The 17,316-nt window shown below is 39.2% G+C and overlaps 1 protein-coding gene across 1 annotated transcript in view; it reads right to left on the bottom strand.

Moving 5' to 3' along the window:
- Positions 1-17,316, bottom strand: part of LOC124594724 (molybdenum cofactor biosynthesis protein 1-like) — a 77,334-nt gene that overhangs the window by 41,921 nt on the left and 18,097 nt on the right. Inside the window, exon 3 of the mRNA XM_047133093.1 lies at positions 8,068-8,292. Coding sequence (XP_046989049.1) covers positions 8,068-8,292 — 225 coding nt within the window. The remainder of the gene's footprint in view (positions 1-8,067; positions 8,293-17,316) is intronic.

Here is a 17,316-nt window from a genome sequence, read left to right as displayed (position 1 = left end):
CTCAACAGAAACCAGTTTGGTTTCCAAAAAGGTAGATCAACTGAGCAGGCTATTTTTTCTCTCACAAATGAAATTTTAGAGTCAATAAATAATAAAATGTCACCTATTGGAATTTTTTGTGACTTGTCTAAGGCCTTTGACTGTGTGGACCACAACATTCTCTTACATAAGGCTAATTTTTATGGCTTGCGAGGTAGCATTGGTAGATGGATAGAATCATATCTGCAAAACAGAAAACAGAAGGTGATAATTAATGGTGCCAATGATAGTCCCATTTCTTCTGATTGGGGGACATTAAAGTGTGGTGTGCCTCAGGGGTCCATCCTAGGACCTTTGCTTTTCCTTATCTTCATCAATGATCTCCCACTTTGCACAGACACCGAGTGTAAATTTACTCTTTTTGCCGATGACACCACTATTCTGCTTGAAAGTCGAACTAACAGTGACCTAGAAAATAAATGTAATGCTGTACTCGTTGACATCCTACACTGGTTTAAGTGCAACGGACTAACTCTAAACATTCAGAAAACTCAGTATATGCAATTTCACACATCTCAACAAGAAAATGAAGTATGCCACTTAAACTGTGGTAACCAAAATATACTACACTGTGAATCATCTAAGTTCTTGGGCATTCTAATTGATGGCAAGCTGAACTGGTCTGAGCATATCTTAGATCTACATAGAAGGCTCAGTGTGGCAACTTATGCTCTGCGTGTAATCACCCCCATTGGTGATGAGGACGCTACTAAAGCTGCCTACTTTGGTTATTTTCATTCTATCATGTCGTATGGCATAATATTTTGGGGCAACAAGCCTTTAGCCAAAAAAATATTTACTGCACAGAAGAGAGCTGTTAGAATCATGAGTGGTGTTCATCCAAGATATTCTTGCAGAAGTCTGTTTCATAAGTTACAAATATTAACACTTACCTCTCAATTCATATTTTCTTTGATGATTTTTGTTTCTAACAACCTATCTCTTTTTAAAACTAATAGTGAATGTCATGATCATAATACTAGGTCTAAAAATGATCTACACAGGGATCTGAAACATTTAAGTCTTGTTCAGAAAGGTGTTCATTATTCAGCCACAAAAATTTTCAACTCCCTTCCATCAGGTATTAAAGATCACATTAATGTCTTACCTACTTTTAAATGTAAATTGAGAGAATACCTAATGGTAAATTCCTTCTATTCTCTTGATGAGTATCTACAGATAAAGCAATGATTTTTTATACTGATAAAAATTTGTTTGCTATAGATCACATTAACTGTTTTGGAAAATGTACTATATTTCCTTTTTAGGTATTGTTTTATATTACTTGAGCTATACCTTTGATTTGATTTTAACCTACAAACTTATTCATAATCTTATGGTACATTTTTGTCATTTTATATATGTGTATTATTTGTTTAATTTGGAAAATGTACTATATTTCCTTTTTAGGTATTGTTTTATATTACTTGAGCTATACCTTTGATTTGATTTTAACCTACAAACTTATTCATAATCTTATGGTACATTTTTGTCATTTTATATACGTGTATTATATCAGTTGTATGTAATCATGACTCATTCCACATCCTTGTGATTTATCACAATACGGATTAATGGAATACGAAATAAATAAATAAATAAATAAATAAATAGAACTTTACTTTCGAATTCATTTAACGCCTCTCGCATGGCCCTCCTCACATTACATTTGGCTTCGCGTAATTTTTGTTTGTCTGCAAGGTGTTGGCTATGTTTATGTTTGCTGTGAAGTTCCCTTTGCTTCCGCAGCAGTTTTCTAACTTGGTTGTTGTACCACGCTGGCTCTTTTCCATCTCTTACGATCTTGCTTGGCACATACTCATCTGACGCATATTGTACGATGGTTTTGAACTTTGTCCACTGATCCTCAACACTATCTGTACTTAAAACAAAACTTTTGTGTTGAGCCGTCAGGTACTCTGAAATCTGATTTTTGTCACTTTTGCTAACCAGAAAAATCTTCGTACCTTTTTTAATATTTCTATTTACGGCTTAAATCATCGATGCAGTAACCGCTTTATGATCACTGATTCCCTGTTCTGCGTTAACTGTTTCAAATAGTTCAGGTCTGTTTGTCACTAGAAGGTCTAATATGTTATCGCCACGAGTCGGTTCTCTGTTTAACTGCTCAAGGTAGTTTTCAGATAAAGCTCTTAAAAAATTTCACTGGATTCTTTGTCCCTGCCACCCGTTATGAAAGTTTGAGTCTCCCAGTCTATATCCGGCAAATTAAAATCTCCACCCAGAACTATAACATGTTGGGCAAATCTACTCGAAATATTTTCCAAATTATCCTTCAGGTGCTCAGCCACAACAGCTGCTGAGCCAGGGGGCCTATAGAGACATCCCATTACCATGTCTGAGCCTGCTTTAACCGTGACCTTCACCCAAATTATTTCACATTTCGGATCTCCGTCAATTTCCTTCGATACTATTGCACTTCTTATTGCTTTAAACATGCCTCCCCTTTCACTGTCCAGCCTGTCTCTGTGGTATACACTCCAATCTGAGTTTAGAATTTCATTACTGTTTACATCTGGTTTCAGCCAACTTTCTGTCCCTAGTACTATGTGGGCATTGTGACTGCTTATTAATGAGAGCAGTTCTGGGACCTTTCTATAGACGCTCCTGCAGTTTACTATTAGCACATTAATATTGTTATTCCCTGTTGCATTTTGTCTACTCTTACCTTGCCGCATCTCAGGAGGTGTCTTGTCGGGCCTAGGGAGGGAATTCTCTAACCTAAAAAACCCACATGTGCACTCCACATATACTCCGCTACCCTTGTAGCCACTTCCTGCATGTAGTGCATGCGTGACCTATTCAGGGGGACCCTACATTTCTCCACCCGATAGCGGAGGTCGAGAAATTTGCACCCCAGATCTCCGTAGAATCGTCTGAGTCCCTGGTTTAAGCCTTCCACTCGGCTCCAAACCAGAGGATCACTATCGGTTCTGGGAACGATACTACAAATAGCTAGCTCAGATTCCACCCCGCGAGGCTTTCCGCCTTCACCAACTCCGCTAACCGCCTGAACGAACTGAGGATGACCTCTGAACCCAGACGGCAGAAGTCATTGGTGCCGACATGAGCAACAATTTGCAGTCGGGTGCACCCAGTGCTCTCTATCACTGCCGGCGCGGTCTCCTCCACATCTCGGATGAGACCCCCGGCAAGCAGACAGAGTGAACACTGACCTTCTTCCCCGACCTTTCCGCTATTTCCCTAAGCGGCTCCATCACCCGCCTAACGTTGGAGCTCCCAATAACTAATAAACCCCTCCCCCCATGTGCCTGCTCGGACCTTGCTGAAGGAGTGGCCACATGTCCACTCACAGGCAGAACGGGCGATGCCACACGGCCAGCCTCCACACTGACCCTCCACCTTGTGCGCCGCGAATGCCGCTGAACCCGCCACTCCCCTTGGGAAGAGGGTGGCACAACCGCGCCCGGTATCCGCAAAGATGTGTCGACAGCAGGGTCAGTGGGTGAAGCATGTAACACCTGGGGTGTACCATGCAACGCACCAGACTCACCACTGCCTGAAGACGGCTAACCGCGGCCATCAACACGTTCAGCTGTTTGCGAACAGTGGCCAGCTCCTCCTGTGTCCGTACACAGCAGTCTCACATCCTATCCATCTTAAGAAATCAATTTACTGTAGAGAGTTAATCAACTTATAACTAGACTGCTAATTCACTAAAGGCGACTGATAGTTGACTAAACTGTGGTTACTAGACACTTCCTGTAGAAAACAATGAAAATAGCACTACCTGTCTCTGGACTGTATTGAAAACAAACACTAGCACTACTGGTACTATGGCTGACTAAACGGACTTTCTCTGACTGTATTCAAAACAAACACAAAATCTATGGAACACTATTACTAGCACTCGACAATTAAAGCTTCCTAAAAGCAAAAACACACGGAAGAAGAAGTTACAAGTAAGAAAAATAGAGTTAATACTTAAATCAGCATAGCTCGCTGCACAGCAGACGTGACGCAGACGGCAGTTACGACGACACTGACGCTATAAGATTATTGAACGACTCATTGGGATTTTGAGTCTGACAATGCAGACACTTCTTCAATAATTCAGGATTGCCAGGTCTCTGTAAACAGGTTTTATGATATCCACAACTGCTGCTGGGATATAATGTTTATGGCTGTATGACCTGTTTGAGTACTGGGCATTGCGGTAATTGCACCATGAACCAGATCCAGGAGGGCATGACCAACACATTCCAGTTCTGTGATAAGCTTCTCACCATAAGGCTGAGTGGCTACTACACTGTTATATGCATTTGAGTCTGCACAACCTAAGAACTTAGTGTAACACACTCCCCTTTAGTTTACAGATCGATTATAAATTTCAACAGCTGCACAGGCCTCCGTACGACTAGTTGTCCTTCATAATTTCTGTCACAGATATGCCCTTCTTCATTCCCTGATTTATACTTATAAGAATGTTTGGTTAAAATCTGGAAATCTATTAGCTTTCCAGTATCCACCACTGGTCACTGTAGCAACAGAATTCTTAGAACTTCAGCTGCGCTTCTACCAAGTGCCCCAAAAGCTACTGATATGTCAATCATACCATCGTTTATTTCAGCAGCTTCATTTGCAGCACCCTTAATTGACTCACATGCAGTGGATTTCACAGCAGCTCCAATAAATCCTGCATACTTGTCCATTTTACAAAGTGGGCGTGGCATATACATCACGACACACATTGTTTCTGCTGCAGTGTGTCCTTTGCCAATAGCTCTCAATCCATAAAACCACCTAACATTTATTTCAAAATAATTATCTTTACACTTATCAGAACTCCAAAATGAATGAGTATATTTACAACTGGCAGAATTAATGATAAGTTTCCTGGCTAGTCCATTTGATACCTCAATGTCTTCATGTAAACTAACTGGCCCTCCACATACATACAGCACACACATTCACATAACACCCCTGTTACGATGTGTAGATGTATCAGAATATAACCTAACCTACCATTTACATGAGTTTTGTTTTGAGATAACTGTGTTATCACTATGTTTTATTTTAATCTTCGAAGCACTAATGGGTGTTTCTCTAGATACTCATGAGTTTGCGAGTATTTCATTGTCTGTAACTTCACACACCACATGCTGAACACAATGTTTCTCTTTATTCAAAAATTTATTACCATGAAACCCACATTTCTTAAAAACACTTCATTTTGGAGTCATACTTTTTGAGAGATTTACCAGTCTATTCATCACTATTCCTCAGAAAAATGTTAGCACTTCGATGTACAAAGCATGTTTATACTATGAAAAGATACGATACTATTTTTGACAGTGCTACCAATACAAACACATAATTTAACCTTTATAACACAGCAATCCACAGCTTTCTACAGGGCGGTCCATTGATAGTGACCGGGCCAAATATCTCACATAATAAGCATCAAATGAAAAAACTACAAAGAACGAAATTCGTCTAGCTTGAAGGGAGAAACCAGATGGCGCTATGGTTGGCCTGGTAGATGGCACTGCCATGGGTCAAACTCATATCAACTGCATTTTTTTAAAATAGGAACCCCCATTTTTTATTACATATTCATGTAGTACATAAAGAAATATGAATGTTTTAGCTGGACCACTTTTTTCGCTTTGTGATAGATGGGGCTGTAATAGTCAAAAATGGTTCAAATGGCTCTGAGCACTATGGGACTTAACTTCTGAGGTCATCAGTCCCCTAGAACTTAGAACTACTTAAATCTAACTAACCTAAGGACATCACACACATCCATGCCCGAGGCAGGATCGAACCTGCGACCGTAGCAGTCGCGCGTTTCCAGACTGTAGCGCCTAGCACTGCTCGGCCACTCCAGCCAGCTGCTGTAATAGTCACAAACATATAAGTATGTGGTATCACATAACATTCCGCCAGTGCGGACGGTATTTGCTTCGTGATACATTACCTGTGTTAAAATGGACCATTTACCAATTGCGGAAAAGGTCAATATCGTGTTGATGTATGGCTATTGTGATCAAAATGCCCAAGGGGCGTGTGCTATGTATGCTGCTTGGTATCCTGGCCGATATCATTGAAGTGTCCAGACCATTCGCCGGATAGTTACATTATTTAAGGAAACAGGAAGTGTCCAGCCACATGTGAAACATCAACCACGACCTGCAACAAATGATGATGCCCTAGTAGGTGTTTTAGCTGCTGGGGCAGCTAATCCACACATCAGTAGCAGACAAAAAGCGTGAGAATTGGGAATCTCAAAAACGTCGGTGTTTAGAATGCTACATCAACATCGATTGCACCCGTACCATATTTCTATGCACCAGGAATTGCATGGCGATGACTTTAAACGTCATGTACAGTTCTGCCACTGGGCACAAGAGAAATTACAGGACGATGAAAGATTTTTTGGATGCATTCTATTTAGCGATGAGGCATCATTCACCAACAGCGGTAACCTAAACCGCCATAATATGCACTATTGGGCAACGGAAAATCTATGATGGCAGCAACAAGTGGAACAGCAGCGACCTAGGCAGGTTAATGTATGGTGTGGCATTAAGGGAGGAAGGATAATTGGCCCCCATTTTATCGATGGCAATCTAAATGGTGCAATGTATGCTGATTTCCTGCATAATGTTCTACCAATGTTACTACTAGATGTTTCACTGCATGACAGAATGGCGATGTACTTCCAACATGATGGATGTCCGGCAAATAGTTTGCTTGCGGTTGAAGCAGTATTGAATAGCATATTTCATGACAGGTGGATTGGTTGTCAAAGCACCATACCATGGCCCGCACGTTCACCGGATCCGACGTCCCCGGATTTCTTTCTGTGGGGAAAGTTGAAGGATATTTGCTATCGTGATCCACCGACAATGCCTGACAACATGCGTCAGTGCATTGTCAATGCATGTGCGAACATTACGGAAGGCGAACTACTCACTGTTGAGAGGAATGTCGTTACACGTATTGCCAAAGGCATTGAGGTTGACAGACATCATTTTGAGCATTTATTGCATTAATGTGGTATTCACAGGTAATCACGCCACAACAGCATGCGTTCTCAGAAATGATAAGTTCACAAAGGTACATGTATCACATATGGAACAACCAAAATAAAATGTTCAAATGTACCTACGTTCTGTATTTTAATTTAAAAAACCTTCCTGTTACCAACTGTTCGTCTAAAATTATGAGACATATGTTTGTGACTATTACAGCGCCATCTATCACAAAGCGAAAAAAGTGGTCCAACTAAAACATTCACATTTCTTTACGTAATACATGAATATGCAATAAAAAATGGGGTTCCTATTTAAAAAAACACAGTTGATATCAGTTTGAGCTATGGCAGCGCCTTATAGCAGGCCAACCATTGCGCCAGCTGGTTTCCCCCTTCGAGCTAGACAAATTTCGTTCTTTGTAGTTTTTTCGTTTGACACTTATTTCGTGAGATATATGGCCCGGTCACGATCAATGGACTACCCTGTATATAAAAAATTACAGATTTTATTAGGTCTTGAAGTAATGCGTGTAAAAATTTTAACATTTTCAACTAGTGTAGATTATATTTTAGAAAATAAAATAAAATACTTCCCACGCAAGTTTATAAGTAATATACATATCATTTTATTTGGAAAATTGCAAATTTTATAATCAGGTAAAAACCCGAAAAAGTGAAAAAGAATGTTTTCCGCTTCTAACTCCCCTTAAAGTTATGGAAATGTGCAAGCTTTCGGAGCCAGTGGCTTCTTCTTCTGGCAGAAACAATAAGGGGATGGAAAAGGGAAGAAAGAAAAGGATTGTCAAGGTTTAGGAAATGGGGAGAGTTGTAGAAAAGCTGCAGAGAAACCCAGGCCAGGACAGACTTACTGAATGGGATGAGAAATATGTAACTAAACCAGTCCATCTCTCATACCACCAGCAGATGTGAAGTATTATTGTGATTGGTAGTAAGTCATAAACATTAAATTATTTTCAATGTATGTTCATATGTAATACTGCACGTACCTTTGAGGTATCATTGGGCCCATTGGGCAGAGGATCAAAATTAGGCCACTGCTTTCTAATTATTTGGACCATTTCACTAAATGAGACCATCTTCCCATCATTCCATTTGTTGCCGCTGAAAGGCATGTACTCGATAAATCTTACATCAACATTTTTCTCTTTTGTTAACTCCACAAAACTGCACACTTCATCTTCATTAAAACCTCGCATTACAACACAATTTATCTGTTGAAGAAAGACACCATTAAAAACTTGGTATCAGATAAAGCATGGTTTAAACAGAGTTTGAAAGACTTTTTGATAGGTAACTCATCCTACTCAATAGATGAATATCTTAACAGTGGCTGTTAGGCCAGCTTAAATAAGAATGTCTGTTAGATTTCAGTTCTGAGAGCACTTTGTCATAACAGTCAAGATTATGTACTTTTTGTTTGATAAATTTATTAATAGTGCATAACAATGTTTCAGTCTGACAGCGTATCAATTCTGAAAATATTAGCTGTTCCAGTTTGTATTGTATTCACCTAGTTTGACAATCTCCTGACAAATGATCAGGGTATTCAAATGTTTTATATTTTTTATGTTATACTTTCTGGCATGTTACTCACCCATGAGAATCGTCTCATGTTTTGGGTCTTGGAACAAAAGCTGAATCTAATCTAATCTAACCTACAAAATAATGGTTCTACAAGTCTGTTGTTATATTTGTATACCTCACTGATTCTGTTAAATTAATCTTTTTCTCTCTTTTTAGAGAATGTCTGAATTTATCTTAGCATGCCAAGCTGTTAACCTTCTTAACAATTTATGAAAATTAAACTACATACATCTCCAATCTTTTTCCCCACTCCAACGCACACATCTTTTGCTGAAAGTATTATTTTAACAATTACATGAAACTGTGCTGCCATTTGTGAAACAAAGTTGAAAGTGTTCTCAAGATAAAAGGTCTTCACAAAAGGAGCATTTAGTATCTCTGCAGGTGGTAATACTGACAGCCATCATATAAACAAGCCCAAATGGTAGAACATCCTGCTTTACACATACACGCAATGGCAGAAAAAAGGAAAAGAGCACACCTTTCATTCAAGCATTGAATATATAAACTGATGAGACAAAACACTATGACCTCCTGTTTGATAATGTGTTTGTCCACTGTTGGAACACAATACAGCAGTGATTTTGTGTGGGACAAGTTCAACAAATTTCAGGTATGTTCCCAGCATTATGTGAGGTATGTTCCCAGCATTATGCAGCACCGCATGTCTAAGCACAGGTCATGTAATTCCCATAAATTGCAGATCAGTGGTTTCTGGGTGCAGAACTGGTATCTGATAGCATCGCAGATGTATTCCATCAGATTCAGAAGGGGTGAATTTGATTCTGGCCTCGTGACACTGAAAGTCATATTGTTGAAACATGTCACCTTCATTAGGGACAGGGTGCGGACAGTGCACAATAACGTTCACACAGAACAAAGCTGTTATGGAGCCTTCAGTTACTACCACAGGACCCATAGAAGACCAGGTGAATGTCCTCCGTAGCATAATATTGCTCCCACTGGCCTAAGTCTGTAGCAAAGTGCACCTTGCAAGCACCAATTCACTCTGTTGACAGTGTATGTGCACAAAACCGTCAAGTGGGTGTAATGCGAAACTCGAATGATTCAACCAGATGACACATTTCTATTGATTCACTGCCCAATCTCAATGCTCCTGAGCCACAGAAATTGTAATTCAACTGTGTTGTCAACATGGGAACATACAGGGGTTGTCTGCAGCAGAGCCCTATGTTTAACAATGTGCAATGAATGGTGTGCTCTGAAATACTCGTGCTTCCACCAGCACTGTGTCATCAGACATGCCACAGAAATTAGCTTCCTCAGCCGAATGTCATCTTTTTCAAAGGAACCATCCCAGCATTTGTCTTAAATCATTTAGGGAAATCAAGGAAAACCCAAATTTTGATGGCCCGATGGGATTCGGGTCCGTTGTCCTCTGGAAGTCAAGTCCACTGTCTGACCACTGTGGTGGCATGACCTAGTCTTAATTAAGCCAGAAAATCCTGGGAAATGCTGACATACTTATTGATTTAAGATATAACAATTTAAAACAATCCTCTCATGAATTTCACTACAATTTTCCGCTCTTTTGAAAAAAAATTTCTTTTGACTGTTTTGATGTTGTTTAGTATGTTTAAATAATGATGGCAGTCTCTATAAAAGGGCAGTTTGACTTTTAAGTTTAGTTATACTGTTTTAAACTACATCCTTCATCTATTTGTCCACCCAGAAGTGCTATAGGATATAACTTGAAGACTATGGTGAGGTGGCGGGGGACAGTCATGTGTTGAGAAGGAGGTGCTGCCAGAAATGAAGTGTGTGAGGTGACGTTATTGACACTGCATACAGGGAGAATAAAAATACTCTATTCCATATTCATTTACAATCTACGTCTGGCCCCCATATGGTTTTACTTTTCTCCAATAAGAAAAAAGAAATTGTCAGTAACTGTCTTTATAAGGTCTTAAAAGGAAACAAACAATAGAAATCTAGGCTGGAGTAACGACCATATTATAAAAAAGATACATTGCTATTCACTGTATACACGAGATGTTAGGTCACAGACAAGCACAACAAAAAGACTACTAAACACGTAAGCTTTCCATCAGAAAGTCTTCTTCCAAAGTGGACAAAAAACACACACACACACACCCACACACACACACACACACACACACCCGACCGTTGTTTCTCCCATGATGCACAGTTGCTCCCAGTCTGGCCCTAGCAGCCGGAGACAGTGGTCATGTATGTGTGATCTGCATTTGCGCGCATGTGTGTGCGTGTGCGTGTGCGTGTGTGTGTGTGTGTGTGTGTGTGTGTGTGAGGGAAAGGGGGGGGGGGGGGGGTTTGCACCAAAAGCTTACGTGTTTAATAATAGGTGGTGTTCCTTTTCCCACCCACCCCCCACCCCCCCCCCCCCCTGCCAGCAACACATCTACACTATACAGTGAGTGCCAATCTATCCTTTTCATAATACTGTCGTTACCACCTTGCCACGAGGCATATTGTGGAGTAATCTGAAGGGCTCTACTAATTTGTACAAGAGGAAGGAGAGCACAATCTCAATGTAAGTTTTTAGAAAACTGGTATGTGCATTACTTCTCCAAACCTTTCAGAAAGGATACGGTATGCACTTCATTCAGCAAGATGAGTAATAAACAATATTAGCAATACTGCATCAAACTTGTTCACTTTCATCTTTGGATTAAACATTCGATTTCAGAGAGTACAGAATTTGGCAGAATCAAATTTTGGGGATATGTGGAACTGGGACAATGGCATATTTTTTACCCATTCAACAAACTAAGCACTGCTGATTGCTACTTTTATTGTGTCTGCTGCTGCAATGCATATATGAAACTATAAGTGCAGCATCTATGATGGAATAAAATGTTATACAAATGAAACATACAGGTACAGTGAAATAGAGTAGTATGGCTCATCATTTCGGTCTCACAGATTAGCAGGTGTTGACTTGAAATATAATACTTAAGAAGTTGAATCCAAAGGAGAGGATGTACCGTATTTACTCAAATCTAAGCCGCACTTTTTTTCTGGTTTTTGTAATCCAAAAAACCGCATGCGGCTTGGAATCGAGTGCAAAGCAAGTGGAAGTTCTGAAAAATGTCAGTAGGTGCTGAAACAACTAATTTCTGCCGTGTAATATATGTAGCGCTACACAGGCATGCTTCGTAGGCACAAAGATAAATACTGGCGCCAAAACCTCTGCGTCAGTAAATAAATTAAAAAAAAAAAGGTGGAAGACAATTTTCATACATTATCCAATGAAGTAAATACAAATTCCGTATTGTTCATCTTCGAATGTAGCAGAACTTCAATGTATTACGAAAATCCGACCGGCAAGACTGTTTGGGATGTTTGTCAACATGGCCAACTCAATGTTCTGAATTTTTTCCTACCTGTGAGAAGAGACGGTTGCTAATAGGAACCTGATGAAATGTGAATCACATGCAGTATTCTCTTCATCATAAGAGTAATACGAATATAAACATTTTGCCACGTATTCTTTCGTGTTTGCTGCTATCTTATTTAAATCCTGTCTGCCTAATAAACTACGAAACTAGAGTGAGACAACAGCAAACGCGGAAGAATATACGTATCGTGTCATGTTTATATTCATATTATTCTTATGCCTAATAGTGATACAGTCAGAAATGAAGCACGGCAACTGACTAGATTTTTATATCCAAGATGACTCTAATTTCTGTGCAGAATTTGATGTACTAAAGAAGCGGCCGCAAAGATTTTCAAATGGAGAAAAATTTTCACCTAACTCTCGTTCAGAACATGTTCTATCATACGCAGTCTATTATTTGGTTCTTGTTGATCGTTATCAAAGAAAGCAGCAGTGTAAGGAACAACAAATAGTAGTCTCTTGCCATTGTTTTGCTAATGAGATGATTTCTCTCTCTTCTTTTTTTTTTTTTTTTTTTTTTTTTTTTTTTTTTTTTTTTTTTTTTTTTTAAAAAAATTGTAGGCAGCGGTAGCGTGCACAAAAGCAAGCCATGCCACGAGTGATGACAGGCCACAAACACGCACTATCAGAATGCGACAAACAATGCATGACACAGTACAGTAATGCATTTTCAGCTTAGAGGGACATAAACGCCTATAACAAGGAAAACGGCACTTATCAGATCAAAGCAAAATAAGCGATTGCTTCAAACCAGATGAAGCACATGAAAAAGGAAGGGTACCAGTATAAATACGGATGGAGCGCCTGACGCATAGCAAAGGCTACCTGGTAAAGCTTAACTGCTAAGCTTACGACTCGAACCAAACTACTGTAGCTGTATCGTCATTCATTCGACCTAAATTATGTCTCATATTACAATGGACCGACTTTGTTTCGATTTGGAGGTGCGGCCTAAAACTTTTCTCTCCCCTTGAACTTTGAGTCTCAAATTTCAGGTGTGGCTTAGATTCGGGAATTTTTTTTTTTTCTTTCCTTTATTTCGAGTCTCATTTTTCAGGTTTGAGTGCGGCTTAGATTTGGGTAAATACGGTAGGTGGTATTTCAACTAATTCTGACTATGAAATAAAACAAAGTACAGCAGGGAGCTCTGACGAATCAAAGAGCAGCGATGAAGATTCTGATGAATAGTAAAGTATGAGTTAAAAAATAAGATGCTACTGAGATCGTAAATTTTTGTTGTGTTGATGAATCTGTTAACAAACATATTCAAAAATGCACTGAAACATTGGCACATGTAGTGTTGGGAGGTGATAAACTGTCATTACTGTTAGAGGAGCTACGTATTTCTTGCTGTTCTACTCCTAAATGACACTGTATCTGAAGGTATAGAATGAATCTTCACTGGCTAGAGAAATGGGTAACACAATTTTACAAGTCTCTGCTGTCATGTAATCTCTTCAGGGAAATCATGACTGTACTAAGATTCGTTGGTTGGTTGGTTTGGGGAAGGAGACCAGACAGCGTGGTCATCGGTCTCATCGGATTAGGGAAGGAAGTCGGCCGTGCCCTTTCAGAGGAACCATCCCGGCATTTGCCTGGATTGATTTAGGGAAATCACGGAAAACCCAAATCAGGATGGCCGGACGCGGGATTGAACCGTCGTCCTTCCGAATGCGAGTCCAGTGTCTAACCACTGCGCCACCTCGCTCGGTACTAAGATTCGGTTTGTGGTTGACAAGGTCAGAGTCATTAAGAAATGCAAGGCAGCTACCATGTCAGTCCTAGAAGAGAGAGACGTAGCAAACTGTCAAAGCATGTACAGTCCCGGTCCATATGTTTGTGGTGATGTACTAACCAAGTAATACTGTGTGTCAGGCAGCGCATTACTCAAGAACCATCATGGAAAAAGGTGGAGTGGTAATTTATGTAAAAAACAACATATTTTACAATGCATTAGATTTAAAGAGCCATTGTATAGAGCAACAAATTGAAGTATGTGGTGTTGAGATTACTGTAAATGACTTCACGGCTGTAGTGTTAGCACTGTATAGATCTCCCTCAGGGAATTTGAATGTATTTCTTAAGCACTTAGATTCTTTATTATCCATACTGTACTCAAAGTCCAAGAACTTGATAATTACTGGTGACTTTAATGTTGATTTCCTAAATGAGAGCAATAGTAAAGCTGATTTAGTACATTTAATGGAGTCTTATAATCTGATGACAATAGTAGATTTCCCAACTAGGGTTGCTGTTAACAGTAAAAGTCTGATAGATAATATATTTATAGATAAGTCTACATGGAATGAGATCACTGTACATCCAATCCTTGGCCTTTCTGATCATGGTGGTCACTTGCTTAGGCTCAATTACATCAGTGTGTGCAACAGTTCCGAGCATTCTTGGAAATCTTTTAGGATAATAAATGAACAGGGCCTTAAAAAATTCAGTGATAGCCTAAAAGAGATAGACTGGAGCCGAGTTGATAGGGAAACAGATGTAAACAAAAAGTACAATTCATTTTTAAATGAATTCATGTCTGTATTTGAGTCCATCTTTCCCAAAAAAAGTAGTTAGAAATAGTCATATAGGCAATGCCAAGAAGTCTTGGATCACTACAGGGATAACAACATCTTGTAGAACAAAAAGGATGTTATACAGTTCTCTCAGGACTTGTAATGATCCAAAGAAATGACAACACTACAAACTTTACTGTAGCATTCTCAAGAAGGTTATAAATAAATCTAAAAGTATGTGCATAAAATCAGAAATTGAAAGCTCAGAAAATAAAATTAAAACTATAAGGAATGTAATAAAGAGGGAAACTGGCAGGACAACAGGGAACATGTCTCAGGTAGAGATTAAAACAGGGGACAGTATCATAAAGAAACCTGAGTTGGTTGCAGAAATATTTAATAACCACTTTTTGAGAGCAGCAGAGAAGACAAGCTGTAATGGTTCTATGGAAGAATCATTGTCCCTCCTACAGAAAGCTATTAGCAACAGAATCCCACAGTTATCCTTATCTCCATTTACTGTAAGCGAAGTCATAAGAGTAATTAGATCATTAAAAAACAAAAATTCTGCTGGTGTGGACAATATTTCTAGTAAAATACTGAAACACTGTTATAAATTTGTTAGTCCCACCTTATGCAACACATACAATGCATCCCTACAAGATGGGATTGTCCCTGACAGACTTAAGTTGGCTGTAGTGATTCCTCTCTTTAAAAAAGGGGATAAAAGCATTGTTACAAACTATCGCCCAATATCCCTATTAACTACCTTCTCGAAAATTCTAGAAAAACTCATGCACAGGAGGATTGTAGACCATCTCAAATTCCATAGTATCTTAAGCAAAAATCAGTTTGGTTTTCGTGCCGGTCTTTGTACTGAACAGGCAATATTCTCTTTCAGCAACCAAGTTTTGGAAGCCATTAACAAAAAAATGTCTCCAGTGGGTATTTTTTGCGATCTTACGAAAGCCTTTGACTGTGTAAACCACCAAATTCTTTGGAAAAAGGCAGAATACTATGGTTTAGGTGGTACTGTTGGCTTGTGGCTACAATCATATCTACAGGATCAGAAGCAGACTGTAATGCTAAATGGCTCTTCTGGAGAAATTGCCTCGTCTGAATGGGGCATGATAACGTGTGGTGTGCCTCAAGGCTCCGTTTTGGGCCCACTGATTTTCCTCATCTTTATTAATGATCTTCCTCTTTGTTCTGAGACAAACAGCAAATTTACCCTGTTTGCCGATGATACCACAATTCTAATTGACGATTTGACTGATCATGATCTTGAAAAAACTACAACTACTGTTTTTAATGACATCTTAAATTGTTTCTCCTCAAATGGTCTCTCACTCAATGCAGATAAAACTCATTATATGAGGTTCCATACATCACAAAGTAATCCCAATGAAATTGACATAAAATGTAGAGATCAACCAATACAGAAAGTTGAAGAAACAAAATTCCTGGGTGCTTACATAGACAGTAAATGTAATTGGTCAGTTCACATTCTTCATCTATGTAAAAAACTTAGCTCGGCAACATTTTCACTACGGGTAATTTCTTCAGTGGCTGAAGTTGACACTATTAAGGTTGCCTACTTTCGCTACTTCCACTCATTGATGTCATATGCTATCATATTCTGGGGGAACCAACCACTTGCAAAACAAGTTTTCACCATCCAAAAAAAAAGCAATCAGAATAACGTGTGGGGTTAATCAAAGACACTCTTGCAGGTATCCTAACAACTGCCTCACAGTATATTTTTTCCTTGCTGACCTTTGTGTGCAAAAATTATTCCATCTACCAAGACAACAGTAAATTCCATGGTTATAACACCAGAAACAAAAACAATCTACATTTAGAAATGAAACGTCTCACTCTGGTACAAAAAGGAGTTTACTACTCCAGCATTAAGCTGTTCAATGCTCTACCACTACATATCAAATGTGTTCATACAGAACTGCCAAAATTTAAACGAGTTCTCAAAGATTACCTGACAGAGAAATCCTATTATACTGTGGATGAATACCTGAAAGAAAATGTATACCATCACTAAACTTATTGTGTCTAGAAGTAGTTCAATTGATTTAATTGTGCATTTGGGAATTAGCTCACTTTTTGTAACAACAGATTGGCTGTACATGTATTTACTCTTGTAGGCCTAATATCTGATTTAACTCTGTGCTCTTGCCTTTAACCTTTATTTGAAACTCCTTTTTCTGTCAAATGGTTGTTATGTTATCTAGCTGATATTGTATCTGTTACCGTATTTATAGTATGTCTTACTTAAACTATGTACAATTTGCCATTGAATTGCCCTTGTATAGTTTAAATTGAAACCTGTACAATTTGACACGTTCCATATCCTTGTGATTGACTCACTAACTGGATCTATGGAACAAGAAATAAATAAATAAATAAATACTGAAGTGTGATCCAAGTCGCACAAATATGGCTTTAATAATAACCTCCGCACAATATGCCTCTAAGGACTCAACAAGACACAGAACACTGATGTGCACATTACAAACTAGAATCACACAGAGAGTCAGTCAGCACTGTTCCACACTAATATATGTGCGAGTCACCAGCAGATGGCACGGCAGGGACCGCACGGCACGCTTGGCTCCCAGAGACGGCCTCCAGCAGCCAGCCTGCAATGATCAGTCGGTGACCAATTTAAAGACGCATGTACGGCAACACCACTCTCGGTGCACTCACACTGACATGTA

Source organism: Schistocerca americana, chromosome 2 (genome assembly GCF_021461395.2).
Source record: "Schistocerca americana isolate TAMUIC-IGC-003095 chromosome 2, iqSchAmer2.1, whole genome shotgun sequence".
Lineage (NCBI taxonomy): Eukaryota > Metazoa > Arthropoda > Insecta > Orthoptera > Acrididae > Schistocerca > Schistocerca americana.
Note: the sequence above shows the minus strand (reverse complement) of the source record. Positions and strands in the feature narration are given on the sequence as shown.